This window comes from Amblyomma maculatum, chromosome 2, assembly GCF_055883805.1.
Source record: "Amblyomma maculatum isolate TAMU_Amacu chromosome 2, ASM5588380v1, whole genome shotgun sequence".
In the NCBI taxonomy this organism is placed as follows: domain Eukaryota; kingdom Metazoa; phylum Arthropoda; class Arachnida; order Ixodida; family Ixodidae; genus Amblyomma; species Amblyomma maculatum.
In genome coordinates this window covers 38,637,838-38,658,186 of record NC_139345.1, presented here as the reverse complement: position 1 = coordinate 38,658,186, position 20,349 = coordinate 38,637,838, and the positions used below count along the sequence as shown (strand labels likewise).

General features: G+C 43.1%; 1 protein-coding gene across 6 annotated transcripts in view; it reads right to left on the bottom strand.

Moving 5' to 3' along the window:
- bol (boule homolog, RNA binding protein) overlaps positions 1-19,709 on the bottom strand; it is a 49,240-nt gene extending 29,531 nt beyond the window's left edge. For 3 of the 6 annotated variants that reach the window (XM_084593914.1, XM_084593915.1, XM_084593916.1), the window contains exons 1-8: positions 18,548-18,692; positions 16,579-16,689; positions 12,392-12,483; positions 9,557-9,611; positions 5,003-5,062; positions 4,903-4,921; positions 1,220-1,339; positions 2-132 (exon numbers count right to left, since the gene is read on the bottom strand). In XM_084593914.1, the coding sequence (XP_084450040.1) occupies positions 2-132; positions 1,220-1,339; positions 4,903-4,921; positions 5,003-5,062; positions 9,557-9,611; positions 12,392-12,483; positions 16,579-16,689; positions 18,548-18,688 (729 nt within the window). In that variant the 5' untranslated portion in view covers positions 18,689-18,692. Of the gene's footprint in view, position 1; positions 133-1,219; positions 1,340-4,902; positions 4,922-5,002; positions 5,063-9,556; positions 9,612-12,391; positions 12,484-16,578; positions 16,690-18,547; positions 18,693-19,390 lie in introns of those variants that run through there. The other 3 variants (XM_084593920.1, XM_084593921.1, XM_084593922.1) reach the window with 2 other exon arrangements.
- Positions 19,710-20,349: the final 640 nt, after the last annotated feature.

The window sequence follows — 20,349 nt, the reverse complement described above, 5'->3', positions numbered from 1 at the left end:
CCTGAGCTGCTGCTGGAGGTGAGTATTGATAGGCAAGTGCATCAGGGTGGAAAAAGGCAGTGCCATTGTGGTACATGTAGGGAACCCCATTTTGGTACAAAACAGTACCTGTCGGAACTGACTGAGTTGGATCTGCAATAAAAAATACAAAGCAAGTACACGCTGCTGGTTTAGCACCAAGAAACAGAAGAGACCAGCTCAGTGGTGGAACTGACAAACAGGCCTCTTGTAGCAGAAATTTTAGGTTTTGTAGCAGGGAAATTCCCATTTTGAAGAATAAATAGTTTTAATGCAAAATTTATTACATGGAGCACCCAGAAAGGAAAGCTGTTCAAATGTTTAGGGAGATACCACAAGGCGGAGTGAAATTTTTTAACAAGGAAATCGTTACTTATCAGCATCCACACAAGAACAGTCATATGGCTACAAAGGAACAGCTTTCTAAGAAACTTGTGGTTGCCCACCCGATGGTCCAGAGTTCAAACGCTTGACCAAGTCAAATTTGTCAGCTACAAAGTTTCTGAGAAAGCTACCTAGCTTTCCATTGTACTCATATGGCTGCTCTCCGGTGGATGCTGATGAGCAATTACTCCCTTATTAAGAAAAGGGAGGATTGTACAAATGGTTGCTAAAGTAATATTTTGGCAACTGAACCTAGCAAGTTCAGAGTTTCACTGTGACTGCAGTAAAACAAACAAACAAAAAATCAACCCTACAGTGCTCTTAATATATTCAGCGTGAAAAAAAAAATGGATAAAAGACTTGTACAAAATGCAAGACTCATGTCCTTGACACTAAAGGCCATAGGTAGTATTTCTTGCATTTATTTAATTATTCTGAAGGGGCCCGAAGTGATGCATAATGCAACAAGAGGGCTTGTAAATGAGAAGCAGCAGCCCTAGCATAAATGCAAGCGGGATCACCCCCTGCATGTTCCTTCACGAAGCTAGGGAGCAGCACTTGCACAGAAATTGCGCTCAAATGATGCATACTTGCTGGGATGTTTATACTGTTTATACTCCGTTTCATACATAGCAGGCAACACTGCCAAGGCCGAGGAGCGTCACATTGCAACAAGAAAAGTAGTGTTACAAGGCTGCTTAAACCCGTAAAATTGCAAACACTATAAACAAGATTATAATAAATAGGATTTAATTAGCGTTAATTGTAAAAATAAAGTTTATGTGTGTTTACTGCTGCAATATTCAAATTCTCTTACTTTCAGTATCCGTCCTAATTCGTGTCAGGTTTTGTGCAGTCGGTATAGCTGACAAGAAAATGGCGTCTCCCACTTCAGTCGCAGGTGCATCGCTTGCTCTCTTGTTTTCGAAGATATGTTCTGCGAAGTTTACAAGGCAGTGCAAACCATTTATCAACGTCTGCACACCGACAAGAGCACCAAATTCTTGAAATTTGGGTGCCAATACAGGTGACACTGCAAGCGCTCGGGACTGAATGCTATTATCGACAATGAAATCAAGCCAGTTATTATCATTGGTGGGTTATGTTACGCTCCTGACATGTCTAGGCTAAAGCCCCTCAATACACTAAAAGTAGCGCCAACATGTGAAGTTTGCCGCCCGTCTCCTCTCCGGCGCTCTCCTTCGTCGTTCGAACCCTCTCATTGGCTGAGCGCCGTCACGTGCTCGCGCGATTTTTTTTTTTTTTTTTTTTTTTTTGCTGGGAGTGCAGCTTCCTCCTTTCCAGCGGTGCGGGTGGCGCGTGCGCTGCACATATCGCCGTGTGCTTTGCTGCCACGCAGACTGCTGCTAAATTGTTCTCCTCCGCCAGCTAGTTAATTTTTTTTTTTCAAGCATGTTGCGCACTTTGACCGGCGGCTGATAGAAGCACGGAGGTGAAGGCAAGTTCAACCAATGCAGACATCGCGTACGAATGGTGTCACACACTGACAGTTGAAAACGGAACCATTTCAGCGCAAAATATTAAAAAAAAAAAACAAAAAAAAAAAACTGCTACCACGCTTCTCAAGTTTAACGGTAGCTCACAATTCAGTCAAACCTGCAAAGAAACCACACAGACTGCAGCTTCCGCCGCCTAGATAAATTTTTTTCAAGCATGTTGCGCACTTTTATCAACGGCTGACGGACTCAAGGAGGTGAAGGAGAGTTAAACCAACGCCGAAATCGTGTACGTATGGTGACACACCATGACAGCTGAAAAATATTAAAAAGCTAACTGCTACCACCCTTCCCAAGTTTACCGGTAGCTCACAAGTCCGTCAAAGCTGCAAAGACACCACACAGACTGCAGCTTCCACCGCCTAGTTAATTCTGATCTGCAGCTGAAAACACATGGAAGACAACTGCTGCCACTCTTCTCAAGTTTACCGGCCGCTCGCAAACCAGTCAACGTTGCAAAGAAACCATACACAGACTGTTGCTAAATTGTTCCTGTCTGCCGCCTAGTTACAAATTTTTTAAAGCACATGCCGCTGAGTTTGGCCAAGGGTGACGAACTACAGACACACAGAGATGACGCCGAGTTGAACCAACGCCGAAATCGCGTACATGTGGTGTAAGACACTCACAGCTGAAACTATTTTGCCAGGAAATCTCTGTCAACATTCGGTAATTATGTTTCAGCAGTGAGTAATATTTTAACCTGAACACACTGCGACAAAATGCAAGCTGAAATGCTCTGGTGAGACCCGGCGCCAGCGCTTTTACCGGCACACGGCTGCCTCGATCGGCGCGCTAGTCGTGCACCTCGTAGGAGAGAGGAGATGGCGCTACTTTTAGTTCATTGAGGGGCTTTAGTCTAGGCAGCAGCACAGAGCCCCCCCACCCCCAGGTCCGATTAAATGTTGGTTATTTATTAGAAATTGTAAAGAGCGAGCCAAAAAGAAGCATTTCCTTGGAGTCATGTTCATGTCAGCGTCTCAGCCACCAGTTACATTGGAGGCGAAATTGCAATACTTGGAGCGAGAGGACATATGAATACGCAGATATCTGGCGATTCACAGTTTTGATGTTGGTGTTCGAAATGTCTGGCAGATGGGAACCTTACCAATAACACGCCATGCAGCAAGTTGCTTAACAGGCAGCTCCTGTCTTCATTTTCAACAATGGTGCCATTTATTTTTCAATTACTCACTAAACTCTTTAAGCACACATTAATAATTTTAGCCAGCGTATATGGCAGAGTCCGTCTACATTTTTTTTGTCACTAATGGACAAACTAATGCACCCTAGATGCCTTATGTTAGCCAGAGAGGCATGAAGCAATATTTCATCGTGATAACAAATGCAATACGAAGATTTGGAAGCAATGTTTTGTCTACTTTTTTTTTACCCTTTTTCATTCACATCCTCCTCACATACTCGCACTGCTCCTCAGACAAAATTCCTCAAACCTTGGTCCTTCGAATGCGTTGTACCCCGCAGAGTGCTCCTCATAGCCGTCAGCCACAAGGGGCGGAGTAATACAATTTTTTTTTTTTTTTTTTTTTTTTTTTTTTTTTTTTTTTTTTTTGCGGACTACTCCCGTACCTTGAGGTGCATTGTATGCTATGTTTGAAACGGAGTTTAGTGCTCCTGCATTAGTAAGGCCATACTCAACCCTGCGATGGAACGGTAAATGTTGCAGCAGTGATTGTGGCTGCAATACTTTTACTGCTGATGATGATATAGTAAAATGACTGCAGAGAACCAAACGCGCAAAAATAAACTACACCACAAAAAAGCGCACTGTCTGTGCCAGAGTGATCTGGCTCTGAGGCCTTTATTTCAGACCAACTTCTCATGTCTGCTGCATCGCAATGCAGTGCAATTACATGCCACAGGATGCTGCGTTTCACTTTCTGATCCACGAGAGCTAAGCAGCTACAGCGGCTTTTGCAATGGATGTCTACAAATTCAAGCAGACTATCAGCACTGCGCATGCACTTCTGCCCCATGCCAACGATCATGCCTGTTGAACTAGTGAGTACTGCAAGAAACGAAACAATTTTTGACGAGTTCTGGGGAGCAGGAACACTTGTGATTTTCAGATATCTGTTCAGGACTTCGAACACGTGCCATACAACTCAAATTGAACAACAGACTCAGTTTACAAACAAATCAAATTTTCAAACATTTCCATACCCCTAGTTTTTGCGATAGCCCTGAAAGGAGTACACACCCAAAACGTATAAGCAATCTCGCCCCTGCTAATGATCTCCAATCCCCTTTTGGCAGGTACAGCAAAAAAAGTGAGCAAATACTAGATTTTGTAGCAGCAAGTAGCAGGATTTTCCATTTGGCTCTAATGCCACAGCTGCTCCATGACTGCTGACTAAGCTAAGCTTACAGCTTAGCGTGAGCAGGCACCCAATTCAGCAGTCAACAGGCCTACGTGATGCCCAATCAGGCAGTTGCTTTCAAGACGAAGACAAGTCTATGAGATGTTATAATGGGCAGTCGCCTGAGAGATGCCCAAATGGGCCTATGAGATGATCAACCAACACCTCTGCAAGCCTCAAGCACAAATATGTGCCACACAAATACTGATAAGTCCAACTTTCCTAATGTATCCCTAGACCATAGTAACACATAGCAGATGCATCAGGGACTCTTATGCATGCAGACTTGTTATTCCATCAAATTACAACAACGTCCCTGCTTAGGTCGGCACAAAAAATGCGAACAGACCAAAATATTCCTATGATGAAGCTGCCTCGAAAATGCAACAGTATACCACGGTATTTATGCCAATTAAAAAAAAAAGAGGGGGAGGGGGGCCCTGCTGCAAAGACACTATGTGCAGCCCAAGTGAGAAAAATTCCATCATACTCCCAGAAATCATGGCTCCGAAAAAAACTTTGAATTACAAAATGAGTGTGATGCTATTGATGTCATTAATATACGCCGCTACTGCAGAGAAGAGATTAGAAAAGAAACTCACCATACACCCTTGAGAATGGCTGAAAAAGAGGAAAAACAAGCGTTTTAAGGCAAAATATTACCACTGCCTAAACAAAAATGGTAGCAAATAGAGACCATACCTGCTTTTTGATGGCAGGAGCAATGTTAAGCCTCCTGTCCCTAAGCATTATGTTATTTGCCTGCAAAGAAAGGACGACACCGATGCATGCAATCACATTCACCAAAAACAAACTATGTATAGTAAATACTGTAACAACCTTAAACTCATTACAAATGGCGGAAAGCAGAGGTGTGTGAATATCTTCCGATAGCAAGCCGAGCAGTTTCGAATGATTTTGAATTTGTAGCGTACAGGCAGTTCGACCCTTTCATATATATATATATATATATATATATATATATATATATATATATTGAGAGAAAAAAAAAATACCTTGTTCTTGCCTATAACCAATGTAATTCATTATACCTTGAGGGTTACAAGGCATTAAATAAAGGAGGGGGTCACATAGCAGCAACAACAATAAACTATCTTCTAGGTTGATACTGTGCATACGTTACTGTCAATAAGAAATGTATTTGGTGAAAAAAAGGAAATATTTCCCAGTGACTTAATCAGCTCACTGAATGCTGCCACAAAGCAATATAAGGTAGCCGTGCAGGGCCGCAGCGAATGATTATCATAGGGCCATGAGGCACTGTACATAAAATGCAACAAGATGGATAGCAAAACGAATAAAAGAGCTGCAACCTGAGAAATACACAGCATTTATGACAATCACACTGAGAGCAAAAGAAAGGCTTTTCTTGATGAACATCAAATTTGACATGTGTGGTTACATGTCCACCAATTGGCGCCAGCTGCTCCAGTGATGGAATAAGGTACCGTTGGTGACAGCAAAGCATCAGCCAACGAGGCACATAGTTGCACGGCCCAATTGCTTGGAGGAATAACATAACCGAGGAAAATCTAACCCTGCAGCCTTTCCTTAATGGCTCAGAAAGGCTGCCGCTGGGCCTACAGTAGAACCTCGTTGATATGTTCCTAGTTCATACGATTTCACATTTCATTCATTTACATCAGGGGTTCTCAAACTGGGTTCCGCGGAACCCCTGTGTTCCGCGGGCTGTCTTCTTGTGTTCCGCGAGAATCCTCAGAGCTCAGGGCAAGTACTGCTATCAAAGAAAAATTTAATGGTGAAGGCTTGGTGAAATTTTGGATGGAGACTGCTCCACTTGTTTCCATGCCTCTTTGAAAGGGCAGTGGACATTTTGCTTCCCTTTGCAACTACATATGCATGTGAACAGGCATTTTCAGCCCTCGCCTATCTGAAGAACAAGCACAGGAGCCGTCTTGACCCGGCAGCTGATATGAGACTGACTCTGAAGAGGAGGGGGAGGGTGGGGGGGCAGTTCCCTGGAACTATTTGAAGGCTTTTGGGGTTCCTCCAAGCAAAAAAGTTTGAGAACCCCTGAGTTACATTATTTTTCTCCTGCTTAAGACATTCCCAGACAAAAATATTTTCCGGTTAGTATATCTGAAATTTCGACAAATTTTCGTCGTATAGTACATTCTGCAATCAACCGGATAAGCACTAACTTGTGCTCGCGACATGAAAAACTGGACAGTGGCGCTCGCACATCATGGCTGCTTTCCTGTACTGCTTAAATGCAAAGCGACAAAGCATTGAAGAAAGACAACGAGCCTGTTATCACAAAAAACATGACCTCTTGAAGAGAAAACACAGGCCACAAGTGCGCCGTCCGGACCCGAGTTACAGCCAGTGGCACTTGTTAAATGTGCAGGGAACATCAACCACGCTGCTCGATGACGACACCGCGGGTTCAAATTACAGCGCGAATTGCATCCCGGATCACGGTACACTGAGTCGACTCCGCCGCTGTGTACTACCACGTACTACTCTATGGCAGAAGCCCGTTCTGTCGGGAAAGTCCGCGATTCAACTAGAGTTTTACCTCGGCGGAATGAGATATCGGTACAGAGTTCGTGATTGTGGACATGAAAGTGCTAAGCAATTTTATCACGCACATGAAGCGCGGAACCTGCGGCGAGATTGCAAAGACGTGAGCGGTCAACTGCCGGAGTGTCGCAACGAACCTCAGCTCGCCGACCGCTTTCGCGCTGGCCGCTGCTGGCGCGATAATTCTCGATTTTTGCCGCGTACTACTGCCACGCAGCGCTTCCGCATATTTCATTGAGTACCCAACTCACATGCATATTGGTTCTTCTATTGTGACAGCTCAGCTATGCACTGGCGTCAAAGTCATATATCACGCCTCGCCTTGCGCTGCAGCTGCAGTGGGGACCGCGCTCTCAGCATCAAAAAAATAAAATCTGCATGAATAACATACTTGCTGTGCGCCAGCTTGAAATGCAAATGCACTGCAGAATATATCGTGCCATTTTCCCTGACATGGCCAAATTTTTTATAGTTTCCCTAACATTTCCCTGACTTTTCCCGGTGCATGAAATTTCCCTGACAATTCCCAGTTGCTAGACACCCTGTTTAGCGCGCAACTCTAACACCAAGTGCAGGTGCTTGGCAGCAAAGCCAGGTGGGCTATTAGCTTATCACAGCTAATAGACCAGCTAATAGATAAGCTGTGATAAGCTTATCACAGCTTATCACATCTATCACAGCTTATCTTGAGATATAGAGGGTAAAAGTATGGCAGCCAACAACACACCAGACTTCGTAGAGAAAATTCACCCCAGCCAGCAAAAGGTCAAAGCATGATTTGTCTTGTGGCTTTGTAATTACTGTAAAAGATCTGAGAACCTCTGCAAAAGAAAGGTTAATAGCATTGGATAGATAGTGCCAGTTTCATTATTTTGTTTGCAACTACTGAAATCAAAATCTTTATACTCACAAAAATTTCAAGCCATCCATTGCAGCTTTTGAGCACAAGCGAAAAGAAACAAGTGAAAGGAATAGGTGAAAAGAACAGGATGCGAAAAACGCCTTTCTTAGACCCTGCAGCATTGGCTGACAAAAGGTTTTCAACACCAGGAACCTAAGTACCTCATGTCCATGAGTCACACCGTTGGAATACAATGCAAGGTACAGATTGCCAAGAAAGCTTGTGGCTGGATATCGCCCTCTTCTAATAGAATTCAGCCTCTTCCATTCCCTGCTTCATCCCACCCTTCGCAGTGCAGCTCAGGTGCACAATGAGTGACACGAGACAGCCATTGCATATATAAAGGACCCAACCACAAGAGACCAAGACTGGGAGACCAGTCCTGAGGATGGCGTCCATCTAAGGCGCCAGCCACCACACAGACATTGCCCCTACCCATGTTAGTGTGGCTAGGCCTTGCCCATCGGATCTTGCCGACCTGTGGCTCGAAAGCTTCGAAAGCTATTACCGTCCTTATTTTCTGTCTTCCCCTAACTAGTAATCTCCATCACCATGCCATGCATTGATCAACTTTGTTAATCTTCCTTACCCACGACCGAGACAATCCCTCACGCTAGGCCCACCTCCATTGTCGCACACCATCTCATTGCCATCCTCTATCTTCACTGGCTTGCCGCCCCATAACAATGTGGTGCTAAACAAGCCTTTCAGAAGTGCGCTGAACAATGATTGGCTGTTTCTGAACAATGCAAGTTAATGCAATAGGCGAAAAATGTGCGATACCGACTAACAGCCGAGATGGTCTGTGTTGCATTTTCAAAGTGTGGCATCTCCGCACAGCCTGCAACTGCAACACCAGTGACGTGCAAGACTGTAATGAATACAGCTGTATCCTGCTGTCAAGTGATGAGAAACTATTAAAGGACAGCTCATGGGAAAATGCTTCTTCATATGGCCCAGCCTTCTGATATATTCCTTTTGCCACCCAAGACTGCAGGGGGACAAAGCAAGCATCTACTTTTACCAACTTTTTTTGCCAGAGGAACCTGATGATAGACATATTATCGGAGATAGAACAACAGTTTGAAAAGAAAGGGCAGACAAGACACTGGTGTCTTGCTTTCTCCTCTCCCTTTTTTTTTTTTTTTTTTTTTGCAATGTTTCTTTACCTGGGGGACATGGGTCTTAAAACAGACTGTTATTTACTGCCCAAATTTGATGAAACCTCACAGAATTGTTCATTTTTTTTCTGCTGATTTCAGATATGCAAACATTTGTCTTCTAGGGCAATTATTTCTAGAGGTATTAGATAATTATTGCTGTTGTCTGCTCAAACAATAGAGGAAAAAATGCTCATTAGCAATTAATTCTGAATATACAGGTAGATACTATAAAGTGTAAGGAATGCAATGTTGGAAGCACATTTTTTATTTTCACTTGTAAAACTTTTGTATCTTATCTTGAAATCCTTACACAGTTGCCATGCCTATGAGTGTGAAGTGCAGTGGGCTGCTAAATCTCTATTAGCTCAATTTTAAAACTGCTTCAAACATTGCACTCAATGAATAGCGCAACTAGCTCAAGATGTTTTACCCAATTCTAAGAGTTGACTTGCACACAGCAGTACATGATAGCTTTCCAGTACCTGTTAAATGCAACAATATTAAAATACGCTTCTGGAGACACACATTATTAGGAAACTGCCAGCAACAATGAAGGTCTTTTAAATCAGAACTCTGCTTTAAGGCAGAGAAACAACATTACTACAAGCTGGAAAAAACTTTGCTCACCGATGCCTGTGCCCGCTGAGCATCCTCTTCAGTGTCAAATGTTACAAATCCATACCTACAAAGTGGAAAAGCTCCAATTTAAGACCTAAAGTACACCATAGTGACCATCAGTATAGCACACCGAAACAAGCATTATTTCTTTTTACGTGGCTTTTACAAAGACACAGGCATTTTCAAGCTATTTTTCTTACCGTCTAGCCTGTGTCCCATCTAAACAAGCATGCAGGCACAGTCTCCATCAACAGTATACAGCCTTAACGATTTACTTCTGAGTGCTACAGCCTGCCTTGATTTGTACGCTCAGCAACCGTAACCTCTCGAAAGTGGAAGACCCCCCCCCCCCCCCCCCCCCCTCTCTCTCTCTCTCTCTCACACACACACACACACACACATTTTACATTGCCGCTGTGACATGGTCATCTCTCCTGCTGCAATGCATGCTGCCTAAGCTTTTGCAGATGTACTCAGTCAGCACCTCTATTGCAAATTAATAGGGGTGAGCAAATATTGAAATTATTAAATACAAATCGAATGAGAATGTGGAGAACAAATGCCTTCGAATATCGGGTGTCTGGCCAGCGGAGAGAGAAAGACAGAAAAAAAAACATTGCTCGTCTTGTTTGTTTTAAAATTCACATGTATTTGCAAATAAAATGCAACTAGGATTGTACAAAAGTGTATGCTCTGCTAAAAAATCCAGTATAAATTTTCGCAGAATTCTGTAAACTGGGGATGAAAATGGCACAAGAACAAGGGCGTGACAACACAACACTGGAGCTGACTGGCAACTGATGTTTATTGACGAACAGCAGGAATTTATAGTCAAAATCCAAACAGCTATCAGACTGATGGCAGCCAAACTTGTGCTGTTTGATTTTTTTGTGACTATAAATTCTTTCTGTTCATCAATAAACGTCCGTCGACAGCATCTGTGTTGTGTTGTCAAGTCCTTGTTTTAGTGCTATTTTTATCCCCATTCTTCATAACCCAACTAGCCCGCCAAAATGCTCTCTGTAAACTGGTTTTCTGTATAGGAAAGACCTGCATGAAACTGGGCGGAGCTGTCATATTGCTGCTGAATACAGCAGTAAGCTCTCATTAATTCAGCCACCAAGGAACCAGAAAAAGTGTCCACAGAAAGTGTCACCATAGAAAAGGCCTGCAAAAACTGCCAAAAAACATTCGCATTAGTTTTTTTTTTTTTTTTTCATGAACACCTGAACGATGGTTGTCTGCATACGAGATGAGACCGAAGTGAGGCAGACATCTTTTTCTCCCTAGTTTCATCAAGTGCTTTGCTTTGCACACACTTCGAAAATTCCGAACATCAGTTTTTCGAACACTAATCAAATAACAAACATATTCGATCTGTATTTGAAATTTCGAACATTTGAACACCCCTACAAATTAAGCATATTTAAAACATTTACTCTCAGCAGCCTTGTCCACTTTGGTGTTCTATCTATGGCATTACAGTGGTGCGGTAGTGACTTCAAAAGAGCCCTCTTTTGCAAACAGCACAGTCTGCAGAAATGTGATGATTGGACACACTTTTGCCAGACTGCCCAACAAAATCAGTTCCTTAAGTAACTTGTAGCAGCAGCCTTGCATTGGCTAGCTTTTGATTACCATAAATGGCACCACTAAACCTGCACTCCGTCACTAGGCCTCGGTACAGGCAAATACTGACAAGGTAAAGCAAGCAGCGCCACTGCACTTAAATAAAAGCATGTTTTACCAAAACTTTGACAGCTGCATCGTAGCCATTCGGCAACAGTCGAGAAGTCAGCTAGGTACCGCACAATCACAAAACAGCAAAAGCTTAAGCTTGGATAGGGAATTCCCGACAAATGTGCATGCCCTACAGGGGACATAAAAGCCGGCTCAATCAAACCTTCAAGTTGCTATTACTTTAGTAAAGCAAAGGCGTGAAAGTGACCTCTTCATAGGATATCTGCAGGTTCACCAAACAAGCACACTGTACTCACTGCTCGCAAGATCCATGATACATGGTATGAAGGAGAACTCCAAGTGCCTAATGCCTTGCCTCAAGTCCTAATGCCATAAATCTAATGAGTTCTTAACTTATTCTCTCATTAAATGCATGCTTTCGTTCAAACTGGTTCTCTGGAACAGCATGTTATTTTATTAGAAACAACATTCTATTAAGTAATGAGCATGTTTACTCTTAACACTCAATTAGGTGAAGCTTCTTCAAAACATTTTTATAGTAACGCAAGGTTTCATTTTGTACTAACACTTCAAGCTGACAGTGCCTGGATTATAGGCTAACAGGCTAGCAAGAAAGCTGATGAGAGCTTTTTCAACTAGCTGACAATAAATCATACCGCAGGACAGTTCTGATATATAATACTACCACCATAAATGCAATTCAAGAAAAAAATTCTTCAGCTACTTTTCAGGTGTTATGATTGCAATTCAAATTTAGTCCAGGTTCATGGTCCCAGCTCCAAAAACAAACCTAAGGCTTTAAGCCCTTATCACTTCTCATACAAATTAGCACAGCACAAAAGGAATCTATTGATGTTATGAAACTACCTACTCAAACTATCAAAGTTCACAATAAGCTTGCTTGTCTCTTGAAGACAGGAAATCCAAATCTGACTTAGCCACCTTGCTCTTTTCAAACTTCCAAGTCAACATGATTGTTGTGAAATAAGTTACCACACATCACTCACTATTTCATCCAGAGTGTAAGCAAGACCGATATTTCTTCCACTGCACAACAGATAAAAAGGCGGCTGCTTTCATTAGTAACCAACCTACTGCAGCAATCCACCACCCATGTAAGCAACCCAAATCGTCTGTTCTTACCCTTTAGATACGCCAGCTCTGTCAACTATAATCTTAGCGTTGGTCACAACTCCGTAATGTGAGAACAGTTCATGGAGTTCCGCTTCAGTTGTCTGGAAGAAAATATAGAAATAATTGGTCACTACCGTTTCCTAATTCCTTGATTACCATTTTAAAAAATGGCCCCCTCCACCCCCCAAAACAAAAACAAAAAACCCACATGCCCTAGCTGTAGTTTATACATAAGGAGTAATTTCACATCAAGCACTTATTTTCAGTTGATGAGTCAGGCATGAAATGGAGGTATAAAGAAGCTTTCCTAAATAGCAGTCGGTGAACCACTTGCCCACATAAAAAGTTGTGCGATAGCACAGGCCTGACTAGACACTGATTCGCACGGCAAAAACAGCTAAAGGTTCAAAGCAGACTTCAGCTTCAAAGCGAAAGTAATGCGAGAGAAGCGACAAATGGAGAATGGGTGCAGGAGAGAGAGAGCATCTACGGTGTTTGTTGTTGCTGACATTGGTAACACTCGAGCTTTGGCTGCATTGCAGGATGGGAATGCAATGCCCTTATTTAGCCTTGACTCAATTCCAAGAAACCTTTCCACAAATTGCAGCGCCACGCCATCCCCTGGCAAATCCGCGCAAAGCATGATAGGATAACAGAGTGATTGCCTCCCGCGTCGGCTGCTGGCAAACATGTTGGCTTGCTGTGCCGCTGGCAGTTGTCAGCGATAATGTCTAGAACCAGCAGATGCAAAAATTTCTCGAAGAGGCTCATCAAGAGCAGAGTTACAGCCATCACAATCAAGTGACTCTGTCCTACTTTTCCCTGCTGTGCTTTCCTTTAAAAAAGGGTGCCACAGACTGCCTGCTTGCTACACGTGGAAGCAATGCAGAAGGCACAGATTCATTTGGACAGGCGAAGCACACCATGTTAATAAAGTGGGCCTTGTTAACAAGGCACACCTTGTAACTGGCATTCAAATTCCTCACATAGTTGCCACTGGTCAGCCACTACTCACGTGCAATCTTTCAGATTCTGCCCGCCGCACTTACAATGCTTGTTTCTAGTTTAGATGTTTTGCTGAGCCGGCCCATATGCATGCACCAAATGGCACTATAGACTGTCGGCATGCACTTGGCCGGCAGTTAATTTTTATTGTTTTGTATTTAGAGATCACAGGAGCTGGATGACACTCTTTGGATTCTGCAGCGCCGTGAGGCGCACTTAAATGACTGCAGGCACAGTTTACAATGCCTCCTTATTTGCTGTAGCAGAATTGTGCGGCCATGGCTGTTTGCTTTATTCGAGACACAATGCTATATCAGTAATGCATATTTTGATGCTAAGCTCCATCATGTTTTACAATAAGTGAGTGTTCATTAAAACTGTCATTTATAAGTAGACTCTACTGTACTACTCCAGACTAGTGGTGGTATCTCCCTTTGTCTACAGCACCTCCATGACAGCTGAATACTAGTCTCAGAAATCCAAGCATGATCGGTTTTAAAAGGGCCAAACTCTCAGTTGCGCAACAAGATACCAACCTCAAAAATCCTGCTTTTACTAAGCTATGGAATAAAGTACCAAGTGTAGCAATGAAAAAAAGAGAAAGGAAGACAGGAAAAGCATGTCTGTATTAGAATTACGGAAAGGCAGTAATCCCAGTATAGTGTCTAACGCACATGCATCCAGACAGCATGTGGATTATCAGCAACCGTTTAATAAGGTGGAGGATGTGCAGTTACTTATTGAACTGTTCAGCTATTTGTAATAATTTCAGAGTACAATAAATATTATAAAGAGAAAGAGCATCAAAAAACGAAAGGAATCAACACACGTGATCAACACAAATACAATAAAATTCACAAGAGTGGGACGACTAAAACAAGTTTGGGAAAAATGTGCATTACAAAGCAAACATTTATGCACTTTAAAGCAGCAATATCACCATCTTGCAGAAATTCGAGAGCATGAGGACAAATTTTTATTAAAATCATAAAGACTTCCTCAACCCTTTTCGCAATGCACCACAATTGCAGTAGAAGTGGTGCCTGCTTATAAGGGATCCTTTCACATTTTGAGGATAGTACTTCCCTACACATAGTATGAACAGCACGTGACCAGCGCACAGTTTAAGCACCCTGGAAAGATTCGGTTTAAGGGGTTTAACGTCCCAAAGCGACTCAAGCTACGAGAGACGCTGTAGTGGAGGGCTCCGAAAATTTCTACCATCCAGGACTCTTTATCATGCACTGACATTGCACAGCCCACGAGCGCCTTGCTTTTCGCCTCCATCGAAAAGTGGCCGCCGTGGCCCGGATTCGATCCCGCATCCTTGGGCACAGAAGTTGAGCGCCCTAACCACTGCACCACCACGGTGGGAAAGAGAATATGAATGGAAGCCAGAAGAATATGTGTGTAGGCGTTAGAAGACGTGAAGCCATCCAAATAAAAATGAAAAGCTAGTGACGCGCCAACAGTTCGAAACAGCGCACGACTAGCCGGTGTGGGCACCTGATTGCAGCTACAGAATGGCGGGAAACTACTGTACTAATCTGTGCTTCGTTAGTCAGAGGCTCCAATCAGTCATGCCAGGAATAATACGCATGAGTGCCTGTGTACTACTGATTAAGTTCAGATTCAGGAGGACTATATTGGTGACTGCTGGCTACACGAATCGTACTTTGATGTGACCCCCCTCCCCTTACCACATCGGAATCAACCGGTGAGTCCGCTCATGTCCAGAATAATGAGCGTCCAATGCCATACTTATATGAAGCTGGATCGTGCTTCTAATCCGAATTAAAGAGAAACATTTTACTAAACTCGTGTAGGATAAAAGTGGTCTAACGGCGACCGCAGGGGTGCATGCATACGCGATTTGTCCATTTCGCAATGTTAACAATGTTAGCTGTGTCTCTAACGGTACAGTGATCAAAATTAATTGCAGCACTGGCACCTATTCACACTCTTTGCCATTCATCGGCACTCACTGATTGCACTGTGGCCCGACGCTATGATAAGCTCAGCTGCACAGCATCTCAACTGCTAGGGCCACCGCACTGGCTCGCGATGCAATCAAAGCACCACTTCCTTGCCTAACAAGCCTTACCCCACGTCAATTCCACGAGAGTTGAGCCAGTTAACTGATGTGACAGACGTGAGATGCTGCAACTAGTAAATGCCATTTGGAATCTGCGATGACTGGCCATGGGTTCAGACACATGAAAGATCCTACGATTTCTAAATATTCACATCAATCATACAGTCATGGGTGAAGCACAATAAGGACAAAGTGATGTGCTCGTTCGTGTGTGGAAAGCGAAGAGGACGAAGTGCGTATTGTTTTGACCATGCTATCTCTTACCTGTAGTATATCTATTACCTACCTTTATATTTCCCTGTAAATACATCCACTTTGTACTGCATCTCGCATTACAATAGGCAATAAGTGCAGTGCAAATGAAATAGCAATCACTATCAGAAACCATTTCGAATGTTCTGACATACCTGAAAATGCTGACATGCGGGCACAGCACGGCACAGAAAAATGTATTTGCACCAAAACAGCACAATTGGAGCAACCAATTCATCCTTGAATTCACTATGTTGCCCGAGACTATTTTAAATGTGAAAATGAAAGGCAGAAATAACATTAAAATGAAACACACGGAGGAATGCAGCAAAATTTGCTCATGGGTTGATTCGCAAAAGCATAATCCCCGAAACATTTTTCTATTTGAATATGACAGGATGTATCATGCTCAAGGTGGTGGTAAGTTATATTTTTTACATGTTTTGGTTGATTTGGTTGGTTTTGTGGGGTTTAACGTCCCAAAGCGACTCAGGCTATAAGACGCCATAGCAGAGGACTCCAGAAATTTCTACCACCTGGGATTCTTTAACGTGCACTGACATCGCACAGCACACGGGCATCTAGCTCTTCGCCTTCATCGAAAAGCAGCCGCCGAGGCCGGGATACAATCCCGCATCCTTGGGCACAGAAGTCGAGCGCCGTAACCACTGTGCCACCCCGGCGGGGTTTTTTACATGTTTTGGAGGATATTAATGTGCTAATATGTCTGCATTACAATGCTGGATGAATGAATTGCCACAGTTGATTAAATTTCGTAACCTCAGAGAATGAGGAACAGCACTGTGCCCAACCTATTGTCAAGTTATCACTGAAAGGAACTCACGCTTGCGGAGATGCCGCCAACAAAAATGCGCTTCGGTACCATGGTGCCATACCGCGGTGCATTCAGGGCAGCCGGTGATGGGGAGTGTGAACCCTCGGTGCTGTTTGTTGACTAAACAATACATGGAGAGAGAGAGAGAAAACAATTAGCAGCAAGGCATCAAAGATCTGGTAAGGCATGGATTTCTAAGAAATTAACTTTACCAAGGAAGGAGCCAACTATGCGAATCAGTCTATGACACACGAAAAAAAAAGTGAAAACTGACTTAACAGTGAACAGATTCATATCCACAGCTGCGATTTTCTGTTACATGAGTGAATACAAAACTTTACTAAACGCTGTTAAAAACGCATAGAAAGTGATTCTAATGTCAAAATAAGTAACTTGAAAGTTTGTATAGTTAAAATTGAAAAGAGAACTTGCGCACAATGAAATGCTAACAGCTGCCTTTACTGATCCTGAATTGCAATGTTTAACGCCTTGAAGAATGATGGACTATGAGAGATGCCATGAATATGATAAACAGGGCTTAGGTTGCATGGTGTTCTTCATTGGCTCCTTTTGCATTTCACCTCTAACAAACCGTAAAAATCCATTGCATGATCTGAACCATGAATTATCTGCAGCACTTAAAAGCTTATTCTGATTGCCATCAATGACGACAGAGAACAAATAAAAATTCAGTTTTTACATAGACAGTGCCGCCTGCACATGGTTACAGTGAACTCATGTTTCATACAGACAGTAAACAAATATAGAGTATTACAAACTTTGGACAACATTATAATTACGTTCAACACAAAATTTTCAGAATAACATTTTTAGTACAGTTCATTAAATTTTTATTTACTTTTGATATTGCATGATAATAGGTTTCTAAAAACGGGGGATTTTACAATAAACAATTCGATTCCCACTGGTGTCACACATGCTATATAGTGTTGTGCTCACTAATATGTGAGGTGAAATGTGTAAAGAACACTAGCAAAGCTTGAACACAAGATCTTGAGCTGACAATCGTATGAAATCTTCAGAAACAAGCTATAAGCAGAATCACTAGAGTACAGTAAATCTATCTTTCAAATGGTCACGTCATATGGTTTCTTAAGAATGGCAAGTATGGCTGGTTTCGCAAGGTTGTGTTTCTTAAAAATAAAATGGTTTTAACCATTTTATTTTTAAGAAACACAACATGCATGGCAAAATGAAGCCCCGGAAGTCATTTTCCAATTACATCAATAAAATATGAGGCACACGAGTTCCTAATGCATATGAAAGAGCAGATTTTCTCTTAATCGCAACACCTCTTTTATTGAAAGAACCGTATGCGAAATGATTACCTTAACGACGAAAACACTGAACATTAATTCATAAATAATTATGTTCATTGCGCCGCTAGTCGTCCCGGCATTTCTGTGGATAATGCAAGTACTGCAGATCCAACATAGTTGTTCAAATAAACCATTGATATAAGGAAGCTCAAATTATGCTTATGATTCACTCACGATGAAAGAAACAGGCAGCAGAAACTATTTCTGAAAGCAACAAAATAAGGTAAAATGCCACGAATAAATGCTTACACCTCGCTGATTAAAAAGAACGAGAACTTTCTCACTGAAATGCTGGCCAATAAACACTTCGTTATGATATCGCTAAAGAAAAAAAAATTTAAAACAATCGGAACGATGCACGCCCGGCTTCAATAGTGCTCCGCTGTCCACAGAAGGCATTTGCGTCAAAACGAACTGTTGCGGACAAGGCGATTCGAAAGCCCTGAGCTACAAAATTCTTGAAAAAGAGGCACACGAGATATTAATTCCCATATAAAAGCAACGATAGCTGAGAAATAATGCCGATTGCACTTTACAAGCGTTTAATTCGCTCTTTAAAACCCTGTTCGAAAAGCTAGCTACACACGTGAACCGATTCGCTAAAAGGAGACAATCAAAACACGAAAGCGGGCGCTTGCCTGTTGTGCCATGTCTTTTGAACCAAGGCGGGGAGCTTCGAAATCTGTACTGAACTGACAGACACGTCCAACATGTGCTTTACAGCAGCTGCTCCGCAGCCCAAAGCTGTCAATGCGCTGCCCGCGAAAGTTTTTATTCATTGTAACTCTTTGTTTCGGTCTAGGGACAACGCCTCCCCGGATTTTCCCTACACCAATTAAAAACTATGGCGCTCAATCCGAAACACTGAAATCGCAAGTACTGCGACCTAGTCCAGCAAGCAATTAATATTTTATAACACAGTTACCTCTTTTCAAGTTTCCGAGTATACTGGTAATGAAGCTGTGAAATAATCTGCAGGCTATGTACGGCAGGAATCAAGTTCACACTTTTTCAGTCGCTCCGTTGCAAAACGATTCACTAACTGCGCACGTCCAGAGTCCGACAGCTTATTACAGCGCTTAAAGGCTTCCTCAAATTATTCTCACACAGTCAATGTGTGCACACTGGCCGTTAAAATGCCGAACTACGTTTTAGTGCAAGGCCATCTCATTTCTTTGTGTATTCATAATACCCTATTTGCCTGCACTAGGGTGCCTACCTGCACCACATAATGCAATCAATGGCCTCCCTAAAACTGGGAATGGCTTAGCGTGATATAAAACGTCGACTAAATTCACAACAGCGTGCATGGTTGGCACGTTAACCACACACAAACGGCACTAAGGTCAGGAGCCCGGCAAAGCGTCAGCCCGGTAGGACTCCCCAGCGGTCTATTTATACCGTACTTCCCAGACAAGAATAGGCGGCTCGGGACCATGGTTTCAGCTTGCCTTCGAGCACGGATGGGTAATTTCACTTACCATGGTGTTGCTGCACTTGGGATCCTTCGTTGCGCTTTTCGGAAAACACCTGCCACAGAACGGGCACCGGCCCTGACAACGCGAGCCCTCGCGCGCAACCGCCTCGCGAACCTTCAGAGCGCGCCTGCGCTATGCCTACCTTGTACCACCACCGGCCTGCGCAGCGCCGACGTTCGACGAATACGCTCAGCTGCTGTGCTGACGAGGTTAACCAAGTCCAATATCTAAGGCGTGTGATGACAGCGTACGAGCAAAAAATATAATGCAATAATAATTTTGGTACCAGGATTGCGCGCCAAAAGTTACCGCACGAAGCAAGTTCAATCGAGTACGGATTCCCCTCTTTCGTGCCAAAGCCGTAGCCTTCAAACTCGAAGCGAAACTACTTGAGCTGCTTGCCGTGCAAGCAAATAAATTTTATTTTTCTCCTGAAATGAAAATGTTTCACATTGTTTATGTGAATATATGAGATTTAGTGCAACACAAAATAGCATAAACGCATGCCATTAAAGCAATTAAAGGAACAGACCACAATTTCTCTATGTTCATACGTACATACATTGACCTTCTTCATACCGCGAAACACCAGCCTTGGTTCACCTTAGAGTTCGCAGTTCGCATCGCAGGTGTCGCGACAAGGTTGAAAGTACTAAAGGCCCTTATCAAGGGGCTTTAAAAAGTACTAGGGTGCCTCAATGCTTGCCCGCTGCGGGGCAGACATCGAGGCATCCTAGAAAATGCGTTTTCTTTTTTCGCGTCGAGAACAGTGGGTTGGAAAACGGACGCAGCTACTAGCTTCACCGCAATGAGGGCCCTTGGCCTTGGCCATGCCCAAACGCACTCACTCACTACTCACGGACAGCTTCTCGTGCCTCTGCGAAAATTAGGCCAGGGAAGGAGACACGCCTTCGTCACCACGAAGTGGCGTGTATTGTTCGAAGTAGGGGTGCGATAGGGTG